This window comes from Diabrotica virgifera, chromosome 8, assembly GCF_917563875.1.
Source record: "Diabrotica virgifera virgifera chromosome 8, PGI_DIABVI_V3a".
Classification (NCBI taxonomy): domain Eukaryota; kingdom Metazoa; phylum Arthropoda; class Insecta; order Coleoptera; family Chrysomelidae; genus Diabrotica; species Diabrotica virgifera.
This window is the reverse complement of record NC_065450.1, coordinates 20,848,844-20,872,683: the sequence shown is the minus strand read 5'-3', so window position 1 is coordinate 20,872,683 and position 23,840 is coordinate 20,848,844. Positions and strand designations below refer to the sequence as shown.

The following is a 23,840-nucleotide window of genomic DNA, read 5'->3' as shown; positions in this document are numbered from 1 at the left end:
CTTTCGTGTTTTTTTTTCCTTTCTTTTTTGAATATATTTTTGTAAAAAAAATATTTTTGACTTTATAAGGTTATATTTTGATAGTAAATTTAATCTGCAAAAATTTTTCTGTAGGCCTGTTTTTACTAAAAGTGCTTTCTCAAAAATGCACCCCTTTAAATGGTAGCATTCCGCGGTTTTTTCATATTTAAAGGTGCATTGATCATATGAAACAATAAAACCCCGTTAACGCTGTAGTTCCTTTCTAAAGTACATAATCAATAGCCTACTAATTTACTTTGTAATTTCCTTGTTATATTGTAATTAATTATATTTTTTCCTTCCGCTAATAACCCTTAGTGGTTGATGCGGTTAATAAAAAAATTCAATTTTCTCTCTAAATACATAGGTATACAATTATTTTTCAGCGTTAAAATTTAAAATAATTCGAGCAATGCCCTGATGTACAGCGCTGTAACACACAACGGCGTAGTTGTTCCATTAAGTTTGATCGATAGCTTTAACCCAATCGAAGTAATGTTTATATAAAGACTAAAAGTCCCCTAAAATATACAACAACACATATTGAAAGTTTAATGAAACAGTAGCTGGCTGCTTTAAAACTTCAAACATGGAGGTAATGGAAGATGGCAATTTAATGGATAAAGTGAACATTCTGATTCAAAGGGACATGGAATATTACGATGTAAGTCAACAACTTTGATTTAAAAATTTAATAAATAAATAAGAAATGTAAAAGTTATGAAATATACAGAGCATCAAAAATCGCTGTGATATTAAACTATAAGTTCTGAAAAGCATTTGATATCATAGTCTAAGATCCGAATATAGGTCGACCTGCACCTCTCTGCTTTCCGGATGAAACATTGTTTTTATCAAATTTCATGTTAGACAAATATTACTTGCATGGGTCGCCTATCAAAATCGTGCTATAGCTATAGGGTTTGAAATCAATATTTCAAGCACATTTTTATGAATTTTTTTGAAAATGATAGAATTATTTTATTTTTAAATTAAATAAGCCTATTCAGTATAATTGTAAAAAATATACAAAAAAATTAAGGAAAAATATTGTAAAATAAGCCAACGGTGACAAATTTTTAAAGACACCTAAAAAATGGATTTTGCGGTGGACATCAGAACTCATCAGTAGATGATGTGAAATAAAAAGATCAAAAAGATTTTATCATCTTACGAGTTTATCGAGATAACTCTGTCGAGTTTATTTAGTTATAACGTTTTTTTACTTTTTCGTGTCACTCAGAAATCAAAACAACGAAATTTTTTGCACAAAAAGGATGAAAATCAATATATTTATTATTGTTAAATAAAAAATGAGCATAAAACAAAAAATATCTCAACAGCGTTACCTTCCTAAATTTCTAAAGAATATAATGCAAAATTTTATGCGGATCGGTTTAATAGTTTTTGAGTTGCAATGGCACCGTCTTTGAAAAAAGCAGTTTTGAGAAAAACGCGTTTAAAGTTTTGTCAACTTTTATCTTTAATTTCATTTTTGTGTGTCAAATTGCAAAGTGATGCACACCAGAATATGTTTTTGAACCGCGGAGTTATTTATAAAAAAATAAGAAATGCTATTGAACATTTCTCATTACGCTCAAGCGCGCTGGGCAAAACGTGTCGAAGGTAGGGATATTCAACATGTTGTATTTCGGTAATTTTGCTCCAATAAATTTGAAATTTTCAGAGAGTATTCTAGAAGTTATGTACTTTCATTTATAAAAAATAAAAAAAATTCAAAATTTTCAAACCAAACCCCCCCTTGATTAAAAAGATGTTTGTTTAGCAAGTTTCACACATTTGTTTACCAATCAAATTTTATTGAAACTAAAAGTTTAACACTTATAAAATAGATCTATGAGATATTACCCTCATGGCTACCGGGCAAGCAGTGTAAACAAGAAAGAAACTCTTAAACTAAAATAATCTTTTTGGTTTATATGTTTTAAATGATTCTGTCCGAAGATATAATGTACACCACAAATCATCTTCTTTTTGGATCGTCTACTTAAAAATGACGCCACTGCTTCAGTTTTTGATATTTTTCAATAAAAATTTAATTGAATAATCTTCAAGTGTTTTTCTTTGAGATTTCAACTTTCAAGGAAAAACGTTTTAAAATTATGTAAAAAAACACAGAATTAACTATACCCCCCTTAAAGTGTCTTTAAAAATTTGCCACCGTTAGTTTATTTTTCAATATTTTTCCTTGAATATTTTTTTGAATATTTTTTGAATATTTTTTGAATAGTACTGAATCTAGTGCAAAAATGTGCTTGAAATGTTGACTTCGACCCCTACGCCCCCTCTTAAGGATTTCTGACACGATTTTGCTAGGCAACCCATGCAAGTCGTATTTGTCTATGTATGAAATTTAATAAAAATGTTTTATCCGGAAAACAGATGGGTGCAAGTCGACTTATATTCGGATCTCATACTATCAATACTGCAGTTTTATATTAAGTATCTTATCCACAAATGCTTCCAAAATATTTTTATTTCTATCTTTTTTTTTTCTTGTCAAATAATACTAGCAAAATTAAGTTAGATGTAAAAACGAACTTGATAAACTTGAATTAGATTTAAAAAATTAGCAAAAAACTTTATTCGTGACAATTTGTGATACAGGTTCCTAATTCTCCATGCTTCAGCAACATAAAGGAAAGTATTTTTAATCATGATCTCATATAGAATAAATTTTCTTCCTTTCTATATATCTTTACTCCACAGAGATACATATACAATAGACATCCCAAGATTGTTTTGCTTGTGTGATTCGTTTGTCTAGTTCTTGTGAATAGGTGCCAGTATTGTCAAAGGTAACAGCAGGAAGCAGATATGTTTTGTCAGTTTTCGAGGTCGAGGTTCTCTGACTACTTCCTAATACAAATATTCTTGGTTTTTGTTGGATGGACATTATTTATTCCTTTATCAGTTTTCTGAACATATTTAATAAATTGTTTTCGTTTATAGCCACCGAAGTAAGTGACACCATTGTACGCTTACCACTTGAGTCTGAAACATTTAGGAGATGTTTGTTGGTCTTTGGGTTTTAATTTATTCAGACATCCGTACTTGATTCGTACCGTAGTTGTTCCATTAAGTTTGATTGATATGGTTCTTTTCAGAGGCATTTTTCAGTGCGACACAAGTGACAGAAAAAATGGTACGTCCGTGATACATACACATTTATAAAATTTATTCCAGTTGTTGATAGATGGCGCTATAATCGGAAAAGGAATGATTTAGGTATTTACCCATTATTTACCAATTACATACCTATACGACTATAATTCATTCTTCTCAGTCTTTCATTGTGTCATTAATGACGTAATATATGATTTTAAGAATGTAGAGAATCATAGCATGACATTTTAGTTAAATCTGACAGTTGACAGAATCGTAATCGTATTTTGGTATAAAAACAAATCAATTGTGTTTATTTCATTTATAAAAGGTATGTTCTTTGATTTGTATAATGTATAGTCTTATAAATTCTACATATTATAGTCGTGTAGATAATAATATTATTTTATATTAAATAAATCATATTTTGTTCGATTATAGCGCCATCTATCAACAACTAGAATAAATGTTATAAATGATTTTAATCACGGACGTTCCTTTTTTTCTGTCACTTGCAACTAACATGCGTTAGAAAGAAATCGAAAAATTGTGACGCACTGAAAGATGCCTGTGAGAAGGAGATTAGCTGTAAAAATCCCCTAAAATATACAACACATATTGAAAGTTTAATGATACAGTAGCTGGCTGCTTTAAAACTTCAAACATGGAGATAATGGAAGATTGCAATTTAATGGATAAAATAAACATTCTGATTCAAAGAGACATAGAATATGACGACGTAAGTTCTAACAAGAACTTTGATTTAAAAATTTAATGGGTAAATATCTAACAAATATAAAAGTTGTGAAATATACAGAGCACCCAAAATCGCAGTGGTATAAAATTATAAATTCTGAAATGCATTTCAAATGAAAAATAATTTGGATAAGATTATTATCTTATCCACAAATTCTTTCAAAATATCTTTATATACAGGTTGTCCAGAAACTCTACCGACAAACGAAGACAGGAGATTCGTCAGATAATTTTAAGACAATTTAACCCAATTCACCTAGTCCGAAAATGCTTCCTAAGGGAGCTAGAGCTCTTTGAAGATGGCATCATGTAATTAGTTTTTCTTAAGTACCTCCAGAACGCTTCTATTTAGAAAAACGAAAATTTGTATACATGTTTACTATTCAGTAATGAATCGATTCCATCCATTGCGAATTTCTAGTACCGGTCATAGGCGTCCGTTTTGGGTAGGGCAACGGTTATTTTATCGCATAACTTTTTTGTCTTCAACTTTTAAGCATTTTTGATACTGGATTATTAAATTGCGAGGTATTCTAGTACTAACAGATGCTCTTACTTTAAGTCGATAGAATACACCGTTTTCCAGAAAAATCGATTTGAAAATTTTTCGTTCTTTGAATGCCAAAAAAAATTTAAAAAAAAACTATTTAGAAAGATGAAAACTGGTACATTTATTTATTTTCTAGAGATTAATCGATTTCATTAATGGCGAATTTCTACTACCGGTCATAGGCGTCCGTTTTAGGTAGGTCAACAGTTATTTTATAGCATAATTTTATTGTCTTTAATTTTTAAGTATTTTTGACATTAGATTATTCAATAATGAGATATTCGAGTACTAAAAGTTACTCTTGCTTTAAGTTGGTAAAATACATCGTTTTTTTTTAATTTTTTTCAATTTTTTTTTAAAATTCCCAAAACTAAAAACTTTCAAATCGATTTTTCTAGAAAACGGTGTGTCCTACTGACTTGAAGTAAGAGTACCTTTTAGTACTAGAATACCTCGCAATTTAATAATCCAGTATCAAAAATGCTTGAAAGTTGAAGACAAAAAAGTTATGCGATAAAATAACCGTTGCCCTACCCAAAACGGACGCCTATGACCGGTACTAGAAATTCGCAATAGATGGAATCGATTCATTATTGAAAAGTAAACATGTACACAAATTTTCGTTTTTCTAAATAGAAGCGTTCTGGAGGTAGTTAAGAAAAACTAATTACATGGCGCCATCTTCAAAGAGCTCTAGCTCCCTTAGGAAGCATTTTCGGACTAGGTGAATTGGGTTAAATTGTCTTAAAATTATCTGAGGAATCTCCTGTCTTCGTTTGTCGGTAGAGTTTCTGGACACCCTGTATATATATATATATATATATTTTTTTCATGTCAAATGATACTAGCAAAATTATAAAAAATTACACTAGAAAAATTAGCAAAAGTCGCTCGTGACAATTTTTGATACAAGTCTCTTTTTCACTAATTCTCCATGTTTCAGCAACATAAAGAACAGTATTTTTAACCACGATCATAGAAAAAATGTATTTCCTTTCTTTATACCTTTTCTCCACCGTATACCATAGAAAAATCTAAAAAATTTTTTGCTTGTTTGATTCGTTTGTCTGTTTCTCGTAAATAGCTGCCAGTATTATCAAAGTAAGCAGAAATGTTTTGTCCATTTTCGAGATCTAGGTTCTCTAACTAGTTCCTAATACAGAGATATTTGGTTTTTATGGGCAGTTATTCTTATAAATCTTATATCAGTTTTTTCAGCACAATTATCAAATTCTGTTTTGGTTTATAGCCACCGAGGTAGATGGCACCAGTGTACGCTTACCACTTGAGTGGGAAACATTCCGTAGACGTTTGTTTGTCTTTGATGAGTTCTAATGAGTAGAGCTCGGGAAATATGCACTTAAAAACCCCTGAAATATGCATAAATTTGTGCATAAATATGCACAAAAAATAGTTGAAATATGCACTAAAATAAGCTTTTATAAATTTAATGCATACAAATAAAAACGCAGTAATCCTTGTTTTGAAGGTATTTAATTATATATATTTTATGCCAATGGCCGTAGCTATCGAGGCATTTAAGTTAAATAATAGTAGATTATACCACGAGTCAATAATGATGGCTATTATGCCCGAGGAATATTTACGAACCGAGCCGCGTTAGCGGCGAGGGAGTAACATTCCGAGGGAATGAGAGCCATTATTGCGAGTAGTGTACTCTACTTTATCTACGACAAATTAATTAATTTAAGATTTTTAATGAACAACTTTATTTGTTAAAAACGTTAAAATTAGTAATAGTACAATTAATAAACTGAATTGGTTGAGAATCATCATTAACTTTAGTAGAGTTTTTAATACAAATATTTGGGATCTCGTTTGCTGTAGAACAAGAAGATGGTACATTACTGTTTATCTCTTTAGCGATAGTATCTGCTGTAGTTGTCTTGTTTCTCATAGACTGATCAATGTATCCTTCAGCTACCTGTGTTGACTTCCAGCTCCCATGACGCTTTAATCCAGTTAAATCGCCTCCTCCATCAATATACAGAGTGGCAGATGATCTGCGATAACAGTGGCCGGTATAACTTTGAGGATTTGGCAAGTTTAAATATTTGGCAATCTGCCTACCAATATCTGCAAATTTGTTCTTTCCTATACGTTGTATTGTACATTTAGATTTTTGATAATTTAGAAAGAATGAATTTATTTTCACATGTGACGGACGGAGATCGATGTATTTCTTCACAATATTGTAAAACGTACTGTTTATGGCAAATTTTCGTACAATTTTGGTTTTAGACTTGGGGATTGTTATTAATAAATATGTTTGGAGATCCTTCACGTCTTGTATATTCATTTGATAAAGTTCGATTGAGCGGCATGCACCCATAATTCCAATGATCAATATTACCTGAAGCAAATAAGCATATAGTCCTGTCGCCAGGGGGGTACAACGGCCTCCTTTATTCAGATGGACTTACACAAGTTTTTTTTATGTATTTTGGCCCGTAGAACACGAATTTTTTGGGTAACAGTTGATCCGGATGTCGATAAGATTGTTATAAACAAAGAAGTTGAGGAATTACATAACAGCGATTTCTCGCAAAACAAAACATTTTTTTGTATTTTTTGGGCCATTCTAACCAAAAAATGTTCCTACTAATTTTTTCGTAGGATGCACAGTTTTCGAGATAAACGCGGTTGAACTTTCAAAAAATCGAAAAATTGCAATTTTTTAACCTGAATAACTTTTGAATAAAAAATAAAATAGCAATTCTGCTTACCGCATTTGAAAGCTTAAGTCAAATTATATCGGTTTTCAATATTTGCATTGCTAAAAATTTATTTTTTTTTATTGTTAAAAAAAGCTATAAACACATAGTGTTTCCCGTGCCTAATACATGCGTTTTAACGCATGCTACGTAGAAATAGCCTCGCACTCACTTTTACCTACTCTACCTACTCGTTCGATTTTAAATGAGAAATCATTGAAAACATCACTCAACACTAGGTGTTTATAGCTTGGTTTAACAATAAAATTATAAATTTTTAGCAATGCAAACAATTAAAACCGATATAATTTGACTTGAACTTTCAAATGCGGTAAGCAGAATTGCTATTTTACTTTTTAATCAAAAGTTATTTGGGTTCAAAAATTGCAAGTTTCGATTTTTTAAAAGTTCAACCGCGTTTATCTCGAAAACTATGCATCCTACGAAAAAAATTTGTAGAAACATTTTTTTGTTAGAATGGCCCAAAAAATACAAAAAAAATGTTTTGTTTTGCGAGAAATCGCTGTTATGTAATTCCTCAACTTCTTTGTTTATAACAATCTTATCGACATCCGGATCAACTGTTACCCAAAAAATTCGTGTTCTACGGGTCAAAATACATAAAAAAACTTAGGTAAGTCCATCTGAATACAGGAGGCCGTTGTACCCCCACTGGCGACAGGACTAATATGAGTTTTTGAATAAATCAAATTAAATATGTATATTTACCTTATGTAAAAGATAAATTTCATCAGGAGCTTTGTCAATAAATTTCCTAATTTGCTCTGGGGTTAGAGTGGAAGACTTTTTTGCTTGAAATCCTTCCGATTTTCTCTTTAGAAACGCTCTTAGTTTGCCGTATTTTTCCAGATCAACGTCATGGTTTATTCTCAACATAGATTTAATCATTGAATAGAATGACCATAATGAAGACGGTTTATATTTTGCACTTAATTCAGCGAAATAGGCCAGCAGAACATTTTCGGAAGATGATTTCGCATTGTTTCGAACACGCCATTCGTTGAAGGTTGCGTACGTTTTGCTGAAATATTTGCTGAAATTTCTACATCATTGTATTCATTTATTCTTCATATTTATCATCATCATATCACAACTATAAATTATTAAACGTTTTTCTAAAATTTTTACAGAAAAATTGTGCCGTCTATTTGACATCTGAATAGGTAATAATTATTTATACACAGAAAAACTTGTTTCTACTTCACATGAAGTTAAAGGAGCAAATATAAATTATTGTATAATTCAGGGTTGTACCTCTAAAATGATATTATTTTCAAATTTACACATCTTAATAATATTATTTATTTGACTTATTTTTTATATCCCTCATTTTTCTTTAACAGCGTGCAGAATTTTTGATACACTTTGTTGGTTTCCCCAAGGTGTTTAATTTTTTTATTTAATGAATAATTGTTGATACTTTCAATACTTTGGTCTAATGAAATGTTTCGCTTTCTAATTCAGTAATTGGTTCAGCAATATTTACAAAATTGGTTTGGATATTTATGTGTTGAACTACTTTTTAATAATGTTTTTATTAAAACATCCACACATTTTTTATAGCACCTGAGTTATCTACATCGTAACTACAAATGACGTCTCTACTTCCCTCAAAATTATCGGTTATAAAATTTACAGAATTAAACCATGTTCCCCATCTTTATCACAGGTTCAGGTGGTAAAGGCACATTAGGTAAACGATCTTTATACACTTGTACTCGCAGAAGGGCTTTTACAAATATTTTGTTATATTTGATGCAAGAGTATTGATCATTTGGAAACTCTGTCTTTACAGTTTCTGCTACTCTATGTAAAGCGTGCGCTAAACATGTAACAAATTTAAAAAAAATATTTTTAAATGTTGTCCACCTTTGGTCATATTATGGCGCAGCATCACTTACCAATAACAAAATGCTTTCACTAACAAAATGTGACTGCATGTAGCCCTTCGCTTCTTTTATTCGTCGTCTCCTTGCCTTATAAATTATAAAAGGCAAAAGGATATTACTAGAAAGTGGTACCACGAGAATTTTCAGATTTATTGTTTAGATCTGGGACTTCTCATTTTCCTTTAAAACTTTTCTGTTGGTATCGTTTGAGGTTAAACAAGTCTGAAAATATGCAATTTTAATAAATGCATATGCACTTATAAAATTTATCCAAAATATGGAAATATGCACTTTATATGCATTTTGTATATTTCCCGAGCTCTATTAATGAGAACGAAATATACAGGGTGTAACAAAAATACAGGTCATAAATTAAATCACCTATTCTGGTACCAAAAATAGTTCGAATGAACCTAACTTCCCGTAGTACAAATATGCACATAAAAAAAGTTACAGCCCTTTGAAATTACAAAATGAAAACCGATTTTTTCGAATATATCGAAAACTATTAGAGATTTTTTATTGAAAATAGATATGTGGCATTTTTATGGCAGGATTATCTTAAAGAAAAATTATAGTGAAATTTGTGCACCCCATAAAAATTTTATGGGGGTTTTGTTCCCTTAAACCCCCCAAACTTTTGTGTACGTTCCAATTAAATTATTATTGTGACACCATTAGTTAAATTCAATATTTTTAAAACTTTTTTGTCTCTTAGTATTTTTTCGACAAGACCGTTTTTATCGAGTTGCGACTTCTTTTCTAATATGTTTACATAAAGATTTTATTGGGGTTTTGTTCCTTTAAACCCCCCAAATGGCTGTGTATGTCAATTAAACTATTACTGCGATACCATTAGTTAAACACAGTGTTTTTAAAACTTTTTTGCTTCTTTGTATTTTTTCGATAATGCACCTTTTATCGAGATGTGGCTTCTTTTTTAATATGGTTTAAAATGTACCTAAAAATGTAAATCATAAATAAATTTTCCTATTATTATCAAGTCTCCATAATCGTACTTAGCCATATACAAATATGTGGTGGATTTGACAAATATGCAAAATATCTCGATAAAAACTGACTTTTCGAAAAAGTACTAAGAGGCAAAAAAAAATTTACGACATTGTGTTTAACTAATGGTACTACAATAATATTTAAATTGGAACGTACACAAAAGTTTGGGGGGGTTTAAAGGAACAAAACCCCCATAAAATTTTTATGGGGTGTCTAAATTTCACTATAATTTTTTCTTAAAAAAAATACTACCATAAGAATGCCACATGTTCATCTTCAATAAAAAATCTCCAATAGTTTTCGATATATTGGAAAAAATCGATTTTCATTTTGTAACTTCAAAGGGCTGTAACTTTTTTATGTGCACAATTGTACTAAGGTAAGTTAGGTTCAATAGAACTATTTTTGGTTCCAGAATATGTGATTAAATTTATGCCCTGTATTTTTATTACACCCTGTATAGTGCGTTTTTGTTTCCAATTTAAAACACAAAGGCTGACAAATAGTGCTCCTACGACATATACTGTCAAAAATACATACAAGCAATGGAACGCTTTTCTACAAGATGTAAATATTTGCAAACCTCTGGGGTGCAAACGGCAGAAAACGATAATTAATCAATTGTTTCTGTTAATAGCCATCAAAGTCGATGGTACCATTCTACTTACCGCTTACCGCTTGAGTGGGAAACATTCAGATGTTTATTGACCTTTGGGTTTTAGTTGTATTCAGATATCCGTACCTGATTCATACCGTAATTGTTCCATTAAGTTTGATCGACAGCTTTAAAAGTACCCTAAAATATACAACACGTATTAAAAGATTAACTAAAGAGTAACTAGCTAAGAATAATAATAAACCTTTACTGGAATCAAAGAGCACAAATTGTAATAGATGAAGAATTGAGTTCAGAAATTGAAATCAGGAGAGGAGTTAGGCAGGGATGTATCCTGTCTCCTATCTCCTACTATTCAATGGTAGGTATATAGTTAATCCATTTTTGAAGAAACATTACTATGTAAAAGTGAAGGAGTAATAATTAATGGAAGAACTATTAACAACATAAGATATGCGGATGACACCGTAAGTATGGAAATCTCTGCTGAACAACTTCAAATACTACTAAACAAGACAAGTAGTTTCTGTTAAAAATATGGACTAAAAATGAATATAAAAAAGTCTAAATATATGATGATTACAAAGAAAACATTTGGGAGATGTACTGAAATATTTTTTTAAATAAAAATAGCTGGGAACGTAGACTTTAAACATGGACATTGAAGCAAGAAAATATAACTAAGCTACAGTCATTTGAAATATGAAATTACAGAAGGATGCTAAAATACCATGCCATAGTAGAAAACGAACACGGAAATATTGCAAGAAATTGGCAAAAAGTAAGAAGGAATATATGAAGGGCGGTGTCATGGTTAAAGATTTGAGGGACTGGTTTAAATACAATTCAATAAAATCTTCAGAGCAGTGGTAGATTGAGCAAAAATAGTGATGTTGATATTCAACCTCTGATTGGGACACGGCATATAAAGAAGAATTTATTAGTTCTTAAAATAAATTTTGTCTGGCATAATACATATATTTTTCATTCTTTTTTTGCAGACTAACCAGTCTATATTACAAGAGACAATTTGTGCTGGTGTAATTGGCGGAAAACTAGATTTTCCACGATCTGCTTCGTTTGCGTCAATGAAACTTGTTATTTGGTGGGAGGAGGAATTTGTAGCTGCCTATAAAAAGTCTTCAGAATTTCTTCCTAAGATTAAAAAGGCAGATAAACAAGCAGATGATGACAGTGAAGGGATTGTTAAAGATTCGGATCCTTCTAAATTTGTTTCTCTCATCGCCAAATCTGCTGACCAGCTTTTGGGTAAACTTCAATTATTTAATATGTAATTATTAATTTATTAGAATAATATTAAAATTATTATTTTATCATAGTAAAGATGATAGTTGTGCGTCATAAATTTTCTTTGTACGCAAATCTTTATAGTAAAATGTTTGTAAATATTTGTAAGTAAATCTAAAAATCTAAGATGTCTAAAAAATTTCATCAACAAAATTGCTTAGATGGGACCAATTATTTTTAAGTAATGGTTACTAGATTTTCTTAGAAACTGATCATATTATAAAAAAAATGTAACGAACTCAAATTAGAAATATTACTATTTGATATAAAGGGACTGATAAACAGTTTTCTAAAAAATACTATTTTTAAACGCTTTTATTTAGTTCAATATTTTGCGTCAAATTTTTAGACGTTAAGTTGACTGCCTTTTCTCCAATGCAAATGAATGAAAATTTGCAGACATATGTATTCGCGGGAACAATTCACGAATAGTCAATAAATTTTTTTTTATGTTTATTAATTGTTTAAATAAAAAAAGAAGATTTTAATGGAAAATGCTTAAATTCTCTTGTTTTTTACAATATAAAAACTATCTAAATATTAGTTTATTGCGTGTACAGTCGAACCCGCTTATTAGAATACCGGTTAAAAGAATATCCCGGTTTAAGGAATAGAAATTTAAGGTCCCAAAACGTTTTTACTAGGCTTATACGATCAGTTATTAGAATATCCCTGTTATAGGAATACTTTTTCTTGGCACGGCGGCTATTCCAATAAGCGGGTTCGACTTATAATATATTATAACGCCATATTACAAGGTATTCTACTTTCCCGCACGGCGTGCGGGAAAATTTACTTTTTCTTCAATCACTATTCAAAGTGCACTTTTCTGCACAGTTTTATGTTAACAAAGTTGATATTTTCTCACAGTATAAGATTTATGACATTAGTGTGCAGAAAAGTGACGTTTCTGTGTCGGAAAGCGATGTTTCTGTGCCGAAAATTCTTTATCTACTCTATGTCATATTATGTATAAGTTATTAGTTTGTGAAAACTGTCATTATTCGCGATGAAAAACAAAGTATCTGACCTCTGATGGAATAAATTTTAACTACTATAAGTGGTATAAACAAACCAGAAAATTGTTGATTTGAATGGAATTTGGTCACTATTCAGAAATTTTTAGTAAATTTTAGCATTATGAATACATTAAAATATTTTAAATCAAATCGGTATTGTTCTGTTCCTCAATTGAATGTTTGTTATATCATTTATATCGGCCATTTTCCTGCATTCTACCTGCCCTCTATATTCCGTTTCAATCGCGAATAGATAGCAGTGCGTGAAGGATTTAAAGTGTGCGTGAAGTAACAATGTAATTTAAATGGAATTTACTTTTCCGCACTGTTTTTTGGTATACTTTCATGTATTCAAATATCCTTAACTTTCGCGTTGTCCTGGTGATGACATAATGAGCAATAAATTACAACAAATGTTTTGACAGTTTTGTGGTTTGAAAGAATTTAGAATTTTTAAATGTCAAAATTCTAAAAATTGTAGAATAGAAATGAATTCCAGTGACGAAAAGTTACAGTTTTTTTATTTGTTTAACGTATATAAAATATTGTATGAAACTGTGCGTGAAGTACTTTTTGCGAACTTATGCGATGTATAGCACTCGCTCCGCTGTCGTTCGTGCTCTAAACATCGCGTGCGTTCGCATAAAGCATACTTCACGAACTGTTTCATAAATAACTATTTTTGCACAGTACCATTACATTCCACAATAAAATCATAAATATAATTATAACATGCTTAGAAGAAATGGTTTTATTTATTTAAGATATTAGATTTGATAGTGCTTTTCAAAAAAAGAACCGGATTAACTCGTGTCCAAAAAATCTGCAAAATTCGCTACTTTAACATATTATTTTTTAACTTTACATTTGGTATTTTACAAATGACTACCTCATTCTGAGTAACGTTATATATTCTGTTTACATCTGTGGTTAAAATGTAGACAAATATACAACCTGTAAGACAATTATACTTATTTATCAAATAGAAATTAAATTATGGATGTTACAACCGTTTTATTTTACAATTTTAATCTTAATAATCATTTTGTAATTATCAATTTTAACCAATAGGGATTTAGCAACCTCAGCAACATACGTCGAATGAAGTAGGTCTGGTGGAAATCCGTGAATGCATAAGTAAAACGTCAAACGTAACATTATTTTGTAATAATTTACAAGAATAAAAAACCGGTAAACGCCGTAAAAATGAGTGGCGCATAAAATATTTCAGCTACAAAAGATCTGATATGAATATTACGTGGCGCGAAAATGGATTTTCATTTGATGCAAAACAAAATTCTAGTTTTATTTTAAAATATTTTTCCATAATATTTGCTAAATTTGAAGTAAACGCGCCACAAAAGGGTAACTTTGATACAGTTTGAATTTTGAAACTCTTTTGTGGCGCGTTTACTTCAAATTTAGCAAATATTATGGAAAAATCTTTTAAAATAAAACTAGAATTTTGTTTTGCATCAAATGAAAATCCATTTTCGCGCCACGTAATATTCATATCAGATCTTTTGTAGCTGAAATATTTTATGCGCCACTCATTTTTACGGCGTTTAGCGGTTTTTTATTCTTGTATCAGGAGTTTTTCAAAGTTATTTATAAATTAAATGTATGAAGTTGAATACAATGTTCCTCTATTACACGTCAAGCTTTATAAATGGTCACCTTTGTTGCATTATCTCCCAAATGATCTAGTGTCCATCGAATGTACACTAGATTTTTTTTTATTCGAAATAGATTGAAAAAAAAAATATTGAGATGGCCGGTAAATGAAGTAGGATTGCCCGTTGCCAGATCAAATTTAGCGTCGTAACCACTACAACTACATAAATCAATTCGGGAATAATCGTTAATTGGATTATACTTTTGTAGCTTAATAACTTCTAAACGGCTTAACCGATTTTGATTAGTAAACATGAGTTTGAAACGTATTGACCAGTAGTATCTGATGGATCTACGGTCAAGTATGATAACTGAAGCTATTACAGGAATTATTGAGCTTGAGAAACCGTTTTTCCCACAGGAAATAGATTTTATCATACTTATGAAGCCTATAACCTAAAAAATTCAAATTTTCCGGGATATGAGGTATACACCGTTAAATTCGTCTTGAGTCCTTCTTCAAACGCTAAGTTATTGGCGCAATTCGTAGGTTGAAATGTTGGGTAATTGTCGAAAAACCAAAATTTTCAAAGTTTAGTTTTTCAGATTTTCGGCTATACTGAGCCGTGTGATTGTCTGATCCTGACGGCTTAGACACCATTTGAAAGCTTAAGTCAACACTATTAATTTGATGTATTTGCGGTTCTCCTGGTTCTTCTTGATCCGAATATATATACCCCCAAAACATATGCCATTTTGTACCTACCAAGTCCTATAGCTGGCTTATGGGTGGTCAAAAGTCACAAACTACACCGGTTCTAAATCGGCCCTGACCCCCTCTTCAAACACAGAGGAAAAATATCAAATCGGTTTAACTTTCAAACACACATACATATACAGCGTGTCTACTTGAGTTGGAAACATATGGGAAACTTTTTTATTATTAATTTTACGAAAAAAAGTTATTCTTTATAAAAAGTTCTGCATGCCCCAAAACCTAAGATTCAATTATCAGATATCAAATTTTCTCAATATTATACGAGGTATGTCAAAAAATATGAATTTCGGCTAAGGGTAAAGTACCTTTATTTATCTCAATATCGAAAATTCTTATTATGAAAAGTTGTTTGGAAATAAAAACCAAGCTCAAATATGTAATTACATGCTTCTAATTGGAAAAAAATATTTTCCAAATTTTTCTCAAATTTATTGATACTAACTTCGTTTTTATTCATTACACATACGATAACTCTTTTATTATTACTTTTACGAAAAAAAAGGTATTCTTTATAAAAACCTCTGTATGTCCTAAGACCGAAGATTCAACCAATAGATATGACATTTTATTAATTTTATACGAGTTATGTCAAAAAATATGAATTTCACTCAAGAGTAAAGTACCTTTATTTTTCACAATATTGAAAACGGTTATTAAAAAAGTTGTTTAGAATTAAAAACTATGTGTCAATATGCAATTACATCCTTCTAATTGAAATAGTGTGAAATATAAAGGTGCTATAATATTGAGCGAATTTCATATTTTTTGACACACCTCGTATAAAATTAATAAAAGTTGATATATCATGGTTGTGTCTTAGATTTTAGACCATGCAAAGTTTTTTATGAAGAATAACTTTTTTTCGTAAAATGAATAATAAACGAGTTATGATATTTGTAATAATTAAAAACGATGTTGGGTATCCATAAATTTGAGAAAAATATTTTTTTTTTCAATAAGAAGCATGTAATTGCCTATTTCATCTTAGTTTTTAATTCCAAACAACTTTTTATCATAAGAATTTTCGATATTGAGAGAAATAAAGGTACTTTACCCTTAGCCGAAATTCATATTTTTTGACATACCTCGTATAATATTGAGAAAATTTGATATCTGATAATTGAATCTTAGGTTTTGGGGCATGCAGAACTTTTTATAAAGAATAACTTTTTTTCGTAAAATTAATAATAAAAAAGTTTCCCATATGTTTCCAACTCAAGTAGACACGCTGTATATCCACAAACATTTTCCCTTTTTTAAATAAAAATTAAGTCACATTTCTAAGCTCTATAACTTTTGAATGGTATAACCGATTTTCAAAATTAGACATGCGTTGGAAAGGTAATGATCAGTTTTATTAGAAGCCGCAAAGGTTAGACTTAAATTTTTAAAGTTTTTGGGAGTTGTGGGGACGAGAACGAAAAACAGACCCTAAATAGGAAGGGCCGTAAAATCTACACTCTTGGACCAAAATCGATGGTTGACATATAAATGGGTGACTTTTTTTCTGAACTTTAAGATGGGAGTTGGCCCAATTTTCAATTCAGTCAGATTTAGAAAATCGAAAATTTCGTGTATATATAGTGTCGTGTGTAGGGGGGTGTATTTCTGCGCCACTGGCGAGAACTGCCGTTCTCTGGTAATTTTTTTCGATATAAAACTAACAGCTTCGATAACCAATAAATCGAAAACTATTAATTTTATCAAAAAAATGTATAATGAACATTTTTTGCTTATAATTAATATTTTTACCAGCATTTGCGGTCAAAATATAATAAAAAATTTCCACCCTCGAGATGAGGTGGCAACCACCCCATGGTAAAAGCGTCTTTCGGCATCATATAGATTTTGATCCTTGGACTATCCACTACTTGTTGTCAAATTTTCAAGCAAATCTATCAATTCTGTAAAAATGGCGAAGTGAAAAATTTCAGTTCCTGGACTAATTATACTTTTGGAGCTCTATAACTTCTGAACGGTTTACCTGATGTTGATCACTAAACATGAATTTGAAACGTATTGACAAGTAGTATCTGACGCATCCAAGATCTAGTATGATAACTAAACGTATTACAGGAATTATTGAGCTTGAAAAACCGTTTTTCCCATAAGAAATAGATTTGATTATACTTATGAAGCCTATAACTTAAAAATTCGAATTTTTCCAGATATAAGGTATACACCGTTAGACGCGTCCTGAATCCTTCTACAAACGCTCAGTTATTGGCGCAATTCGTAGGTTGAAATTTTGAGTAATTGTCGAAAAGCCAAAATTTTCAAAGTTTCATTTTTCAGTTTTTTGGCTCTGGTTAGCAGTGTGTATATCTCAGCTTGATCGCTTAGGCGCCATTTGAAAGCTTAACTCAACCCTATTGATTTGGTATATTTGCGGTTTTCCTGTCTTTTCTTGAACCTAAGATATATACGCCCAAAAAATATGCTATTTTGTATCTACCTAGTCCTCTAGCTGGCTTACGGGTAGTCAGAAGTCAAAAATTAAACCTATTCTGAATCGACCCTCACACCTTCTTGAAACACAGAAAAAAAAATTCAGATCGGTGCAACTTTTCCACACACATACATACATACATACATACATACATATCCACAAACATTTTCCATTTTTTAAATAAAAATTGAGTCATATTTCTGAGCTCGATAACTTTTGAATGGTATAACCGATTTTCAAAATTAAACATGCGTTGGAAAGGTAATGATCTGTCCTATCAGAAGCCGCAAAGGTCGGGCTTAAATTTTTGAAATTTTTGGAAGTTTTGGGGACGAGAACGAAAAACAGGCATTAAATGGGAAGGGCCGTAAAATCCACACCCTTGGACCAAAATGGAGAGGTAACATATGGATGAACGAGTCTTTTCCTAAACTTTAAGATGGGATTTGGCCCAATTTTCAATTCAGTCAGGTTTAGAAAATCGAAAATTTCGTGTATATATAGTGTCGCTTGTAGGGGTGTTGTGCGCCACTGGTGAGAACTGTCGTTCTCTGTGGATTTAAAATAGTTAAATTCAAACAAATTAAGGCAGTGCATTAATTTTTTAACTGATTTCTGTGTAATTTGTTTAGGTATACCTAAGGAATTTAAATTGATTAGAATTAATTAAATACAGTTTAAAACTTAAATATAATTTATTATTGTAATAAATTTTCGTTTGGAAATTGTGATTTTTATTTTTAGCAAAGGCTGTGGTTGTAGAAAAAGTATAGTGTGTAACACGTGCAGAAAGCTAATTTCTCAGTCGTTTGAATTGCGGCACCCGCTTGCGCTCGTACCGCAACTTTTCAAACTCATGAGAAATTAGTAGGTACCTTTCTGCACTTGTTGCACAATATACTATTATCGCACGCCGTGCGGGAAAGTGCAACTTTCGGAAACGAAATGCGTGCGGGAAAGTGGCTGTTTTAGCACGGCCGTAGAAAAATAATTTTTTTTTCTTCAATTTTCTTCTATACTGGTTTATCTACTCTAATAATTAACTAAACTTTTTGCAGCTCATCTTCATATTTTGACTCAAGAAGCATTAGATCACGCTGACCTAACCGTTCTTACAGGAACAATAGGTGCTTCAGCACTTTTAAAGAATTGTCTTTGGTTTTATATTAAAATAATCAAAGAAGATAAAAAATGCAATATAGAAGAGATACAAAGTAGCTACAAGAAATATCATGAAATGTGTGAAGCTTTAGCGGAACGTTTGCTAGATTTGCACTGCAGACTCGTGTCTCTGTATATTTTGCAAGATGCAGAATGTTTGGACTGGGAAAGTGAGAAACCGTTTTTTGAATCAGAAAGAGGATCTTATATAATACAAATGTGGTGGTTATATATGCAAGGTAGGTAAAACAATGTCACCAATTTTTTTATCATGGCTGATTGTGCAGGCAAGTTTAATTTCCGCCAACTTGCAAAAAAAATTTTCAGGTTCCAATCATTTGGTCCCAACGGATTCTGTAATCTTCCGGAAGGACGATAAGCGTTTACTATGACAAATGTGAGACTGTATCTCCTATAAAAACTAGCTAAATTTAAATTTAGTGTTTTTTTACTATGAGAGTACTTATTAGTGTTTATATTTCGTTAGAAGCTAAAACTTATCTGTATCTTGTAGATAGGTCGGCAGGCAGCAGGCGTCTAAGTCTACGCACTTCTTTGGCATCGGGCACATTTAGACGGTTGGCTAACACGTTAGTGGTGAACTGACACTCTTACTATAATGAACACTGAACTGGTAGATTACTTCCTGGGTGGATTTCAGCTTACGTCTTGTAGAATGACTCTATTGGGGATGTAGAATGGAATCATCAATGATGGTTCGCAACACTTTGTTTTGAAATCTTTGAAGAATGTCAATGTTGGAGTTCCTCAGGCGGTTCCCGAAAGTTGTATACCATATGTCCACATAGGTTTGATAATGGCCTTATACAACAGTAATTTGTGGTCCAATGATAATTTAGATATGCGTTAAATGCGCCAATACATTTTTCTAAATTTAAGGCTTAGTTGTTTTCTATTGGTGAGTACATGCTTAATCCAAGTCAGCCGTCGGTCCAAATGCATGCCAAGATATTTGGCATCGTCAGCTCGTGGGAGTGGGTACTTGTTGATTTTTACTATAAGATATGTTTCTTTGCGTAAAGTGAATGGCCCTTGTGCTGAATTTCGTTTCATTAACACTGATACACCATGTTATTAGCCACTTTTTGATTTTGTTAAGGTTTATCTGAAGGTTCTTTGAGGCTGAGGCCGGATCGGTGTGAGATGCCAAGACCACTGTGTCATCAGCGAATGCTGTTCTTGTTTTTGGCAGATCAGCTATATAAAGAAGGAACAGTATATGTCCCAAGACGCTATAGGAAGACCTTGAGGAACACCAAAATTTATTGGATATATTCAGTAAGTTCACTCCTTTGTTCCACAAAGAAATGGCTGCCTAATAGGTAGGATTATAGTAGTAGATAGTGGGGATAGGGTAAGAGGTCTTTCAATTTAAATTGTAAGCCGCTATGCCACACTTTGTCAAAATCCTGTGATATATCCAAGAAGGCTGCTGAGCAATATCTTTTACCATTCAGATCCCTTTAGATTTAGTAGCTAATCTGTGTTCCTGCTCAATTATTGCTCCGTGCTTTTTTCGAAATCCAAATTAGTAATCTGGAATAAGTTTTTTTTAACTTTATTATTATTTCGAGCCTATTGGCATTGAGCTTCTCGAAAACTTTAACATAACATTGGGAGCAGGCTGATTGGCCTGTATGAGGAAACGACCTCCCGTCTTTTTCCGGGCTAGGGGATCATGATGATTTGTGCAACCTTGCAGGGGCACTGAATATGAAGGTAATGAACTTGTAATATTTTTTAGGTAACTTTTGTAGGATTTTTCCAGAAACTAGATCGAATCCAGGTGACTGTTTTATGTTTATTTCATGCTTTATAATATAATGTATTTAACTTCTTTTATAGTAAATTTATGTAGGTATAGGCAAGTCCATTTGAAATGGGGCATCTAGATAGTCATTTCTTTTTCTTCTGCGGTGGATATCTCGGAAGGAAATGGTTTAAATACAGATTAAGATGCTTCGCGAAGACATATGAGCTTTTTCTTTGTTATTTCTGACCCATGTATTATTGAAGTTTTTGATAGGTGGATTTGGTAGTTGTTGCGTTTTGAGTTTTCTTGTTGCTTTCCATAATCAGTATTTCGTTGCTGATTTCTAGATAGTCATGAATGCCTTGGTTTGCACTTCTTGTTTCAATTATTTGGTTACTTTATTAGGTATCTTCTTGTTTTTCCCAGTCCTTACCTATTGCCAAATAAGTCACAAATTGGCAGAAACAAAGCGCCAATTAATAAATACCTACAGGTTAAAATAGTTGAGACAATAGACTTCCAACGGAAGTCCAAACGTCAAAAACAAACGTAAAATGTAATTTTGTTACAAGTCTGACTTAATACCACATTAAATATTTTATGTATATTATCTTCTATCGTCTTTTGTAGATTTTGATATAAATATGGCATTTTGTAGGTACAAAGGACGATTTATGGAATACAGTACCCCCGAAAATGGCTCAAAGAGTATTTGCAGGCATGTTAAATGAATCATTGACCATTTTGACCGTTAGATATACTCAGGTAAATAATAGCGATCAATGATATCTTGGATTTTATCAAAATACGAGAAGTTTCTAAATTTTAATTCATAACCTTCCTAATAATTATCATTGGGAAAAGGATTAACTACAGACTGAAATTTTCCAAAGTAAACACCTAAGTTGGTCTGGTGAAATTCAGGTTAAGTGAAGGGTTAAAATTTGGGTTTGGTTAAGTTTTTAAAGCTGTATTTATTAAGAAGTTTCTATTTTTTTAAGTTATTTTTGAGCAGAAATCGATCTATTTTTTTAGACATTTAGTTTCGGTAAGATATACATAATATATTCGATTCTTGTTCACCGATTTTGTGAAATTTTTATATTTTATTTCTTTTTGCCATTATTATAAATTGTATCTCTTGTAAAAGTATTCAGTCTAACTAACGCAATCCTAACTAACCCATTGTTTTTTATCCGACCAACCCAGATACTGGAATCACACAACATCATACTTGGGATTCAAACCTGGGGAAGATTTTTTTTAGGTTTTTGGTTGTAACGTTCCGTTTGGGGATTTCTCCCCTAAGAATTCCATTCGACTTCAAGATCTGTTGAACATCTGTCTCCTTACCTAATCACCCAGTGATACGGCAGATTGGTCCATTTAGGCAGCTTCCTCACCATTCCCCGTGGAATCAGAAGCCCTCTCGAGGGCTTCGTTTTACCATTCTATCATTAATCTTGTTTTACATTGATTACTTATGTTGTTGCCATTGTTACTAGATAGATTGGTCCTAGACTATAAATGGTTGTGTGCACATGAATCGGTTTCCAGAATTTAATTTTTATTAAACAATTCAAAGTTTTATTTCCGAAGAAAATAAAACTTTTAATAAGACCAAGTTTCAGGTTACGCCTTCGCGGTTTCTATTGCTTGCAAACCATACGAACGTTGAATTAAAGAAGACTAGGGGAGGTCTATAATTGTGTGGTCGGCGGACAAAAGTAGACATGTCAATTTTTAAAAAACATTTTTAATTATTAAAAACACCTATGGAAAAATACCACATTGACCTGTCGGAAGCCGCCCCCTTCCCAGCGAAAACTACACTGTCCCGCTGTCTACCAAACACAGAATTGCTTCTCGAAAACCATAACGACCCGAAGCACTTATCGTCAGACATTGTCTTATCGTCAGACATTGTCTTAAGGAAAGCCGCCCTAGAGACGATACACACCAAGTACCCAGCGCATGAGTGGCTCCACATCTACTGCGATGGCTCCTCGATGCCGGACTCGGGAAGAACAGGAGCAGGATATGTCTCAACATTCTTCAAAGGCTCCCTCCATAGCTGTGGGTGCCCCTCTCACCAACTACGACGGCGAAATTGCTGCTATACACGAAGCTGCAAAAAATCTTGAGAATTTACAACACCCCAAAAAGTTGCCTTCTTCATGGACTGCCAAGCCGCAATCCTCGCTCTGTCGACAAATCGATATACCGACTGTGTCAAAACAATATCTTGCCGCGTTCAACTATCGAACTTGCTGAAAAACGGGTGGCTGATTAGTCTACAATGAATCCCTAGTCATGTCGGTGTTGAAGGAAATGAAGCGGCAGATGAACTTGCAAAAGAAAGCACTACTCTTCCACAGCCCCCTAGCTTCCAATTGTACACATCAGCAAAATACACCATTAGAAGAGAAATCAAAGCGAAGATAAAAGAGCAGCAAATACAAGCCGGTGCTGGAAAATCTTGGGCCCACCTAATAGAGTCACCAATCCCTCGCAACTTGCCGAGACCCATTAGTGTAGCCGTGTTCAGAACAACTACGACTACGGGACATGACTACCTGGCTTCCCACTTCCCATCTACATCGCATCGGCGTCCGCGAAAATGACAACTGTCCACTATGTAATCAGCCCCAGATGGATGCTGCTCACCTCCCAGTGTGCCCAACCCTGATAACAGACCCACCCGAGGAGGATGAAGATCGCCTACGAGAAGCGGCTCGTCTATAATACTGGTCAGCGCGCCACCAAATGGCTAACATGCCAAGGGTGGGCGTTGGCTAGTAAGTAAGTAAGTAAGTATTAAAAACACCTATGAAAAAAATTATCTACTACTGACATATAACAGAAAAATAAATTGTTATGTGTGTAGTTCAATATCCAATACTAAAATTTTTTATAATGAAAATTTTAACTTTAATCAATTCATTTTAACTTTAAAACTTGAAAAATGACTTGTCTCCTTTTGTCCGCTGACCACACAATTTGCACCTC

The 23,840-nt window shown here is 32.3% G+C and overlaps 1 protein-coding gene across 1 annotated transcript in view; it reads left to right on the top strand.

Annotated features, from left to right (window-relative positions):
• Window positions 1-571: 571 nt before the first annotated feature.
• LOC114338199 (uncharacterized protein KIAA0825 homolog) overlaps window positions 572-23,840 on the top strand; it is a 107,720-nt gene continuing 84,451 nt past the window's right edge. The window contains exons 1-4 of the mRNA XM_050658840.1: window positions 572-685; window positions 11,730-11,997; window positions 18,955-19,296; window positions 21,490-21,596. Of these exons, the coding sequence (XP_050514797.1) occupies window positions 611-685; window positions 11,730-11,997; window positions 18,955-19,296; window positions 21,490-21,596 (792 nt within the window). The 5' untranslated portion in view covers window positions 572-610. The remainder of the gene's footprint in view (window positions 686-11,729; window positions 11,998-18,954; window positions 19,297-21,489; window positions 21,597-23,840) is intronic.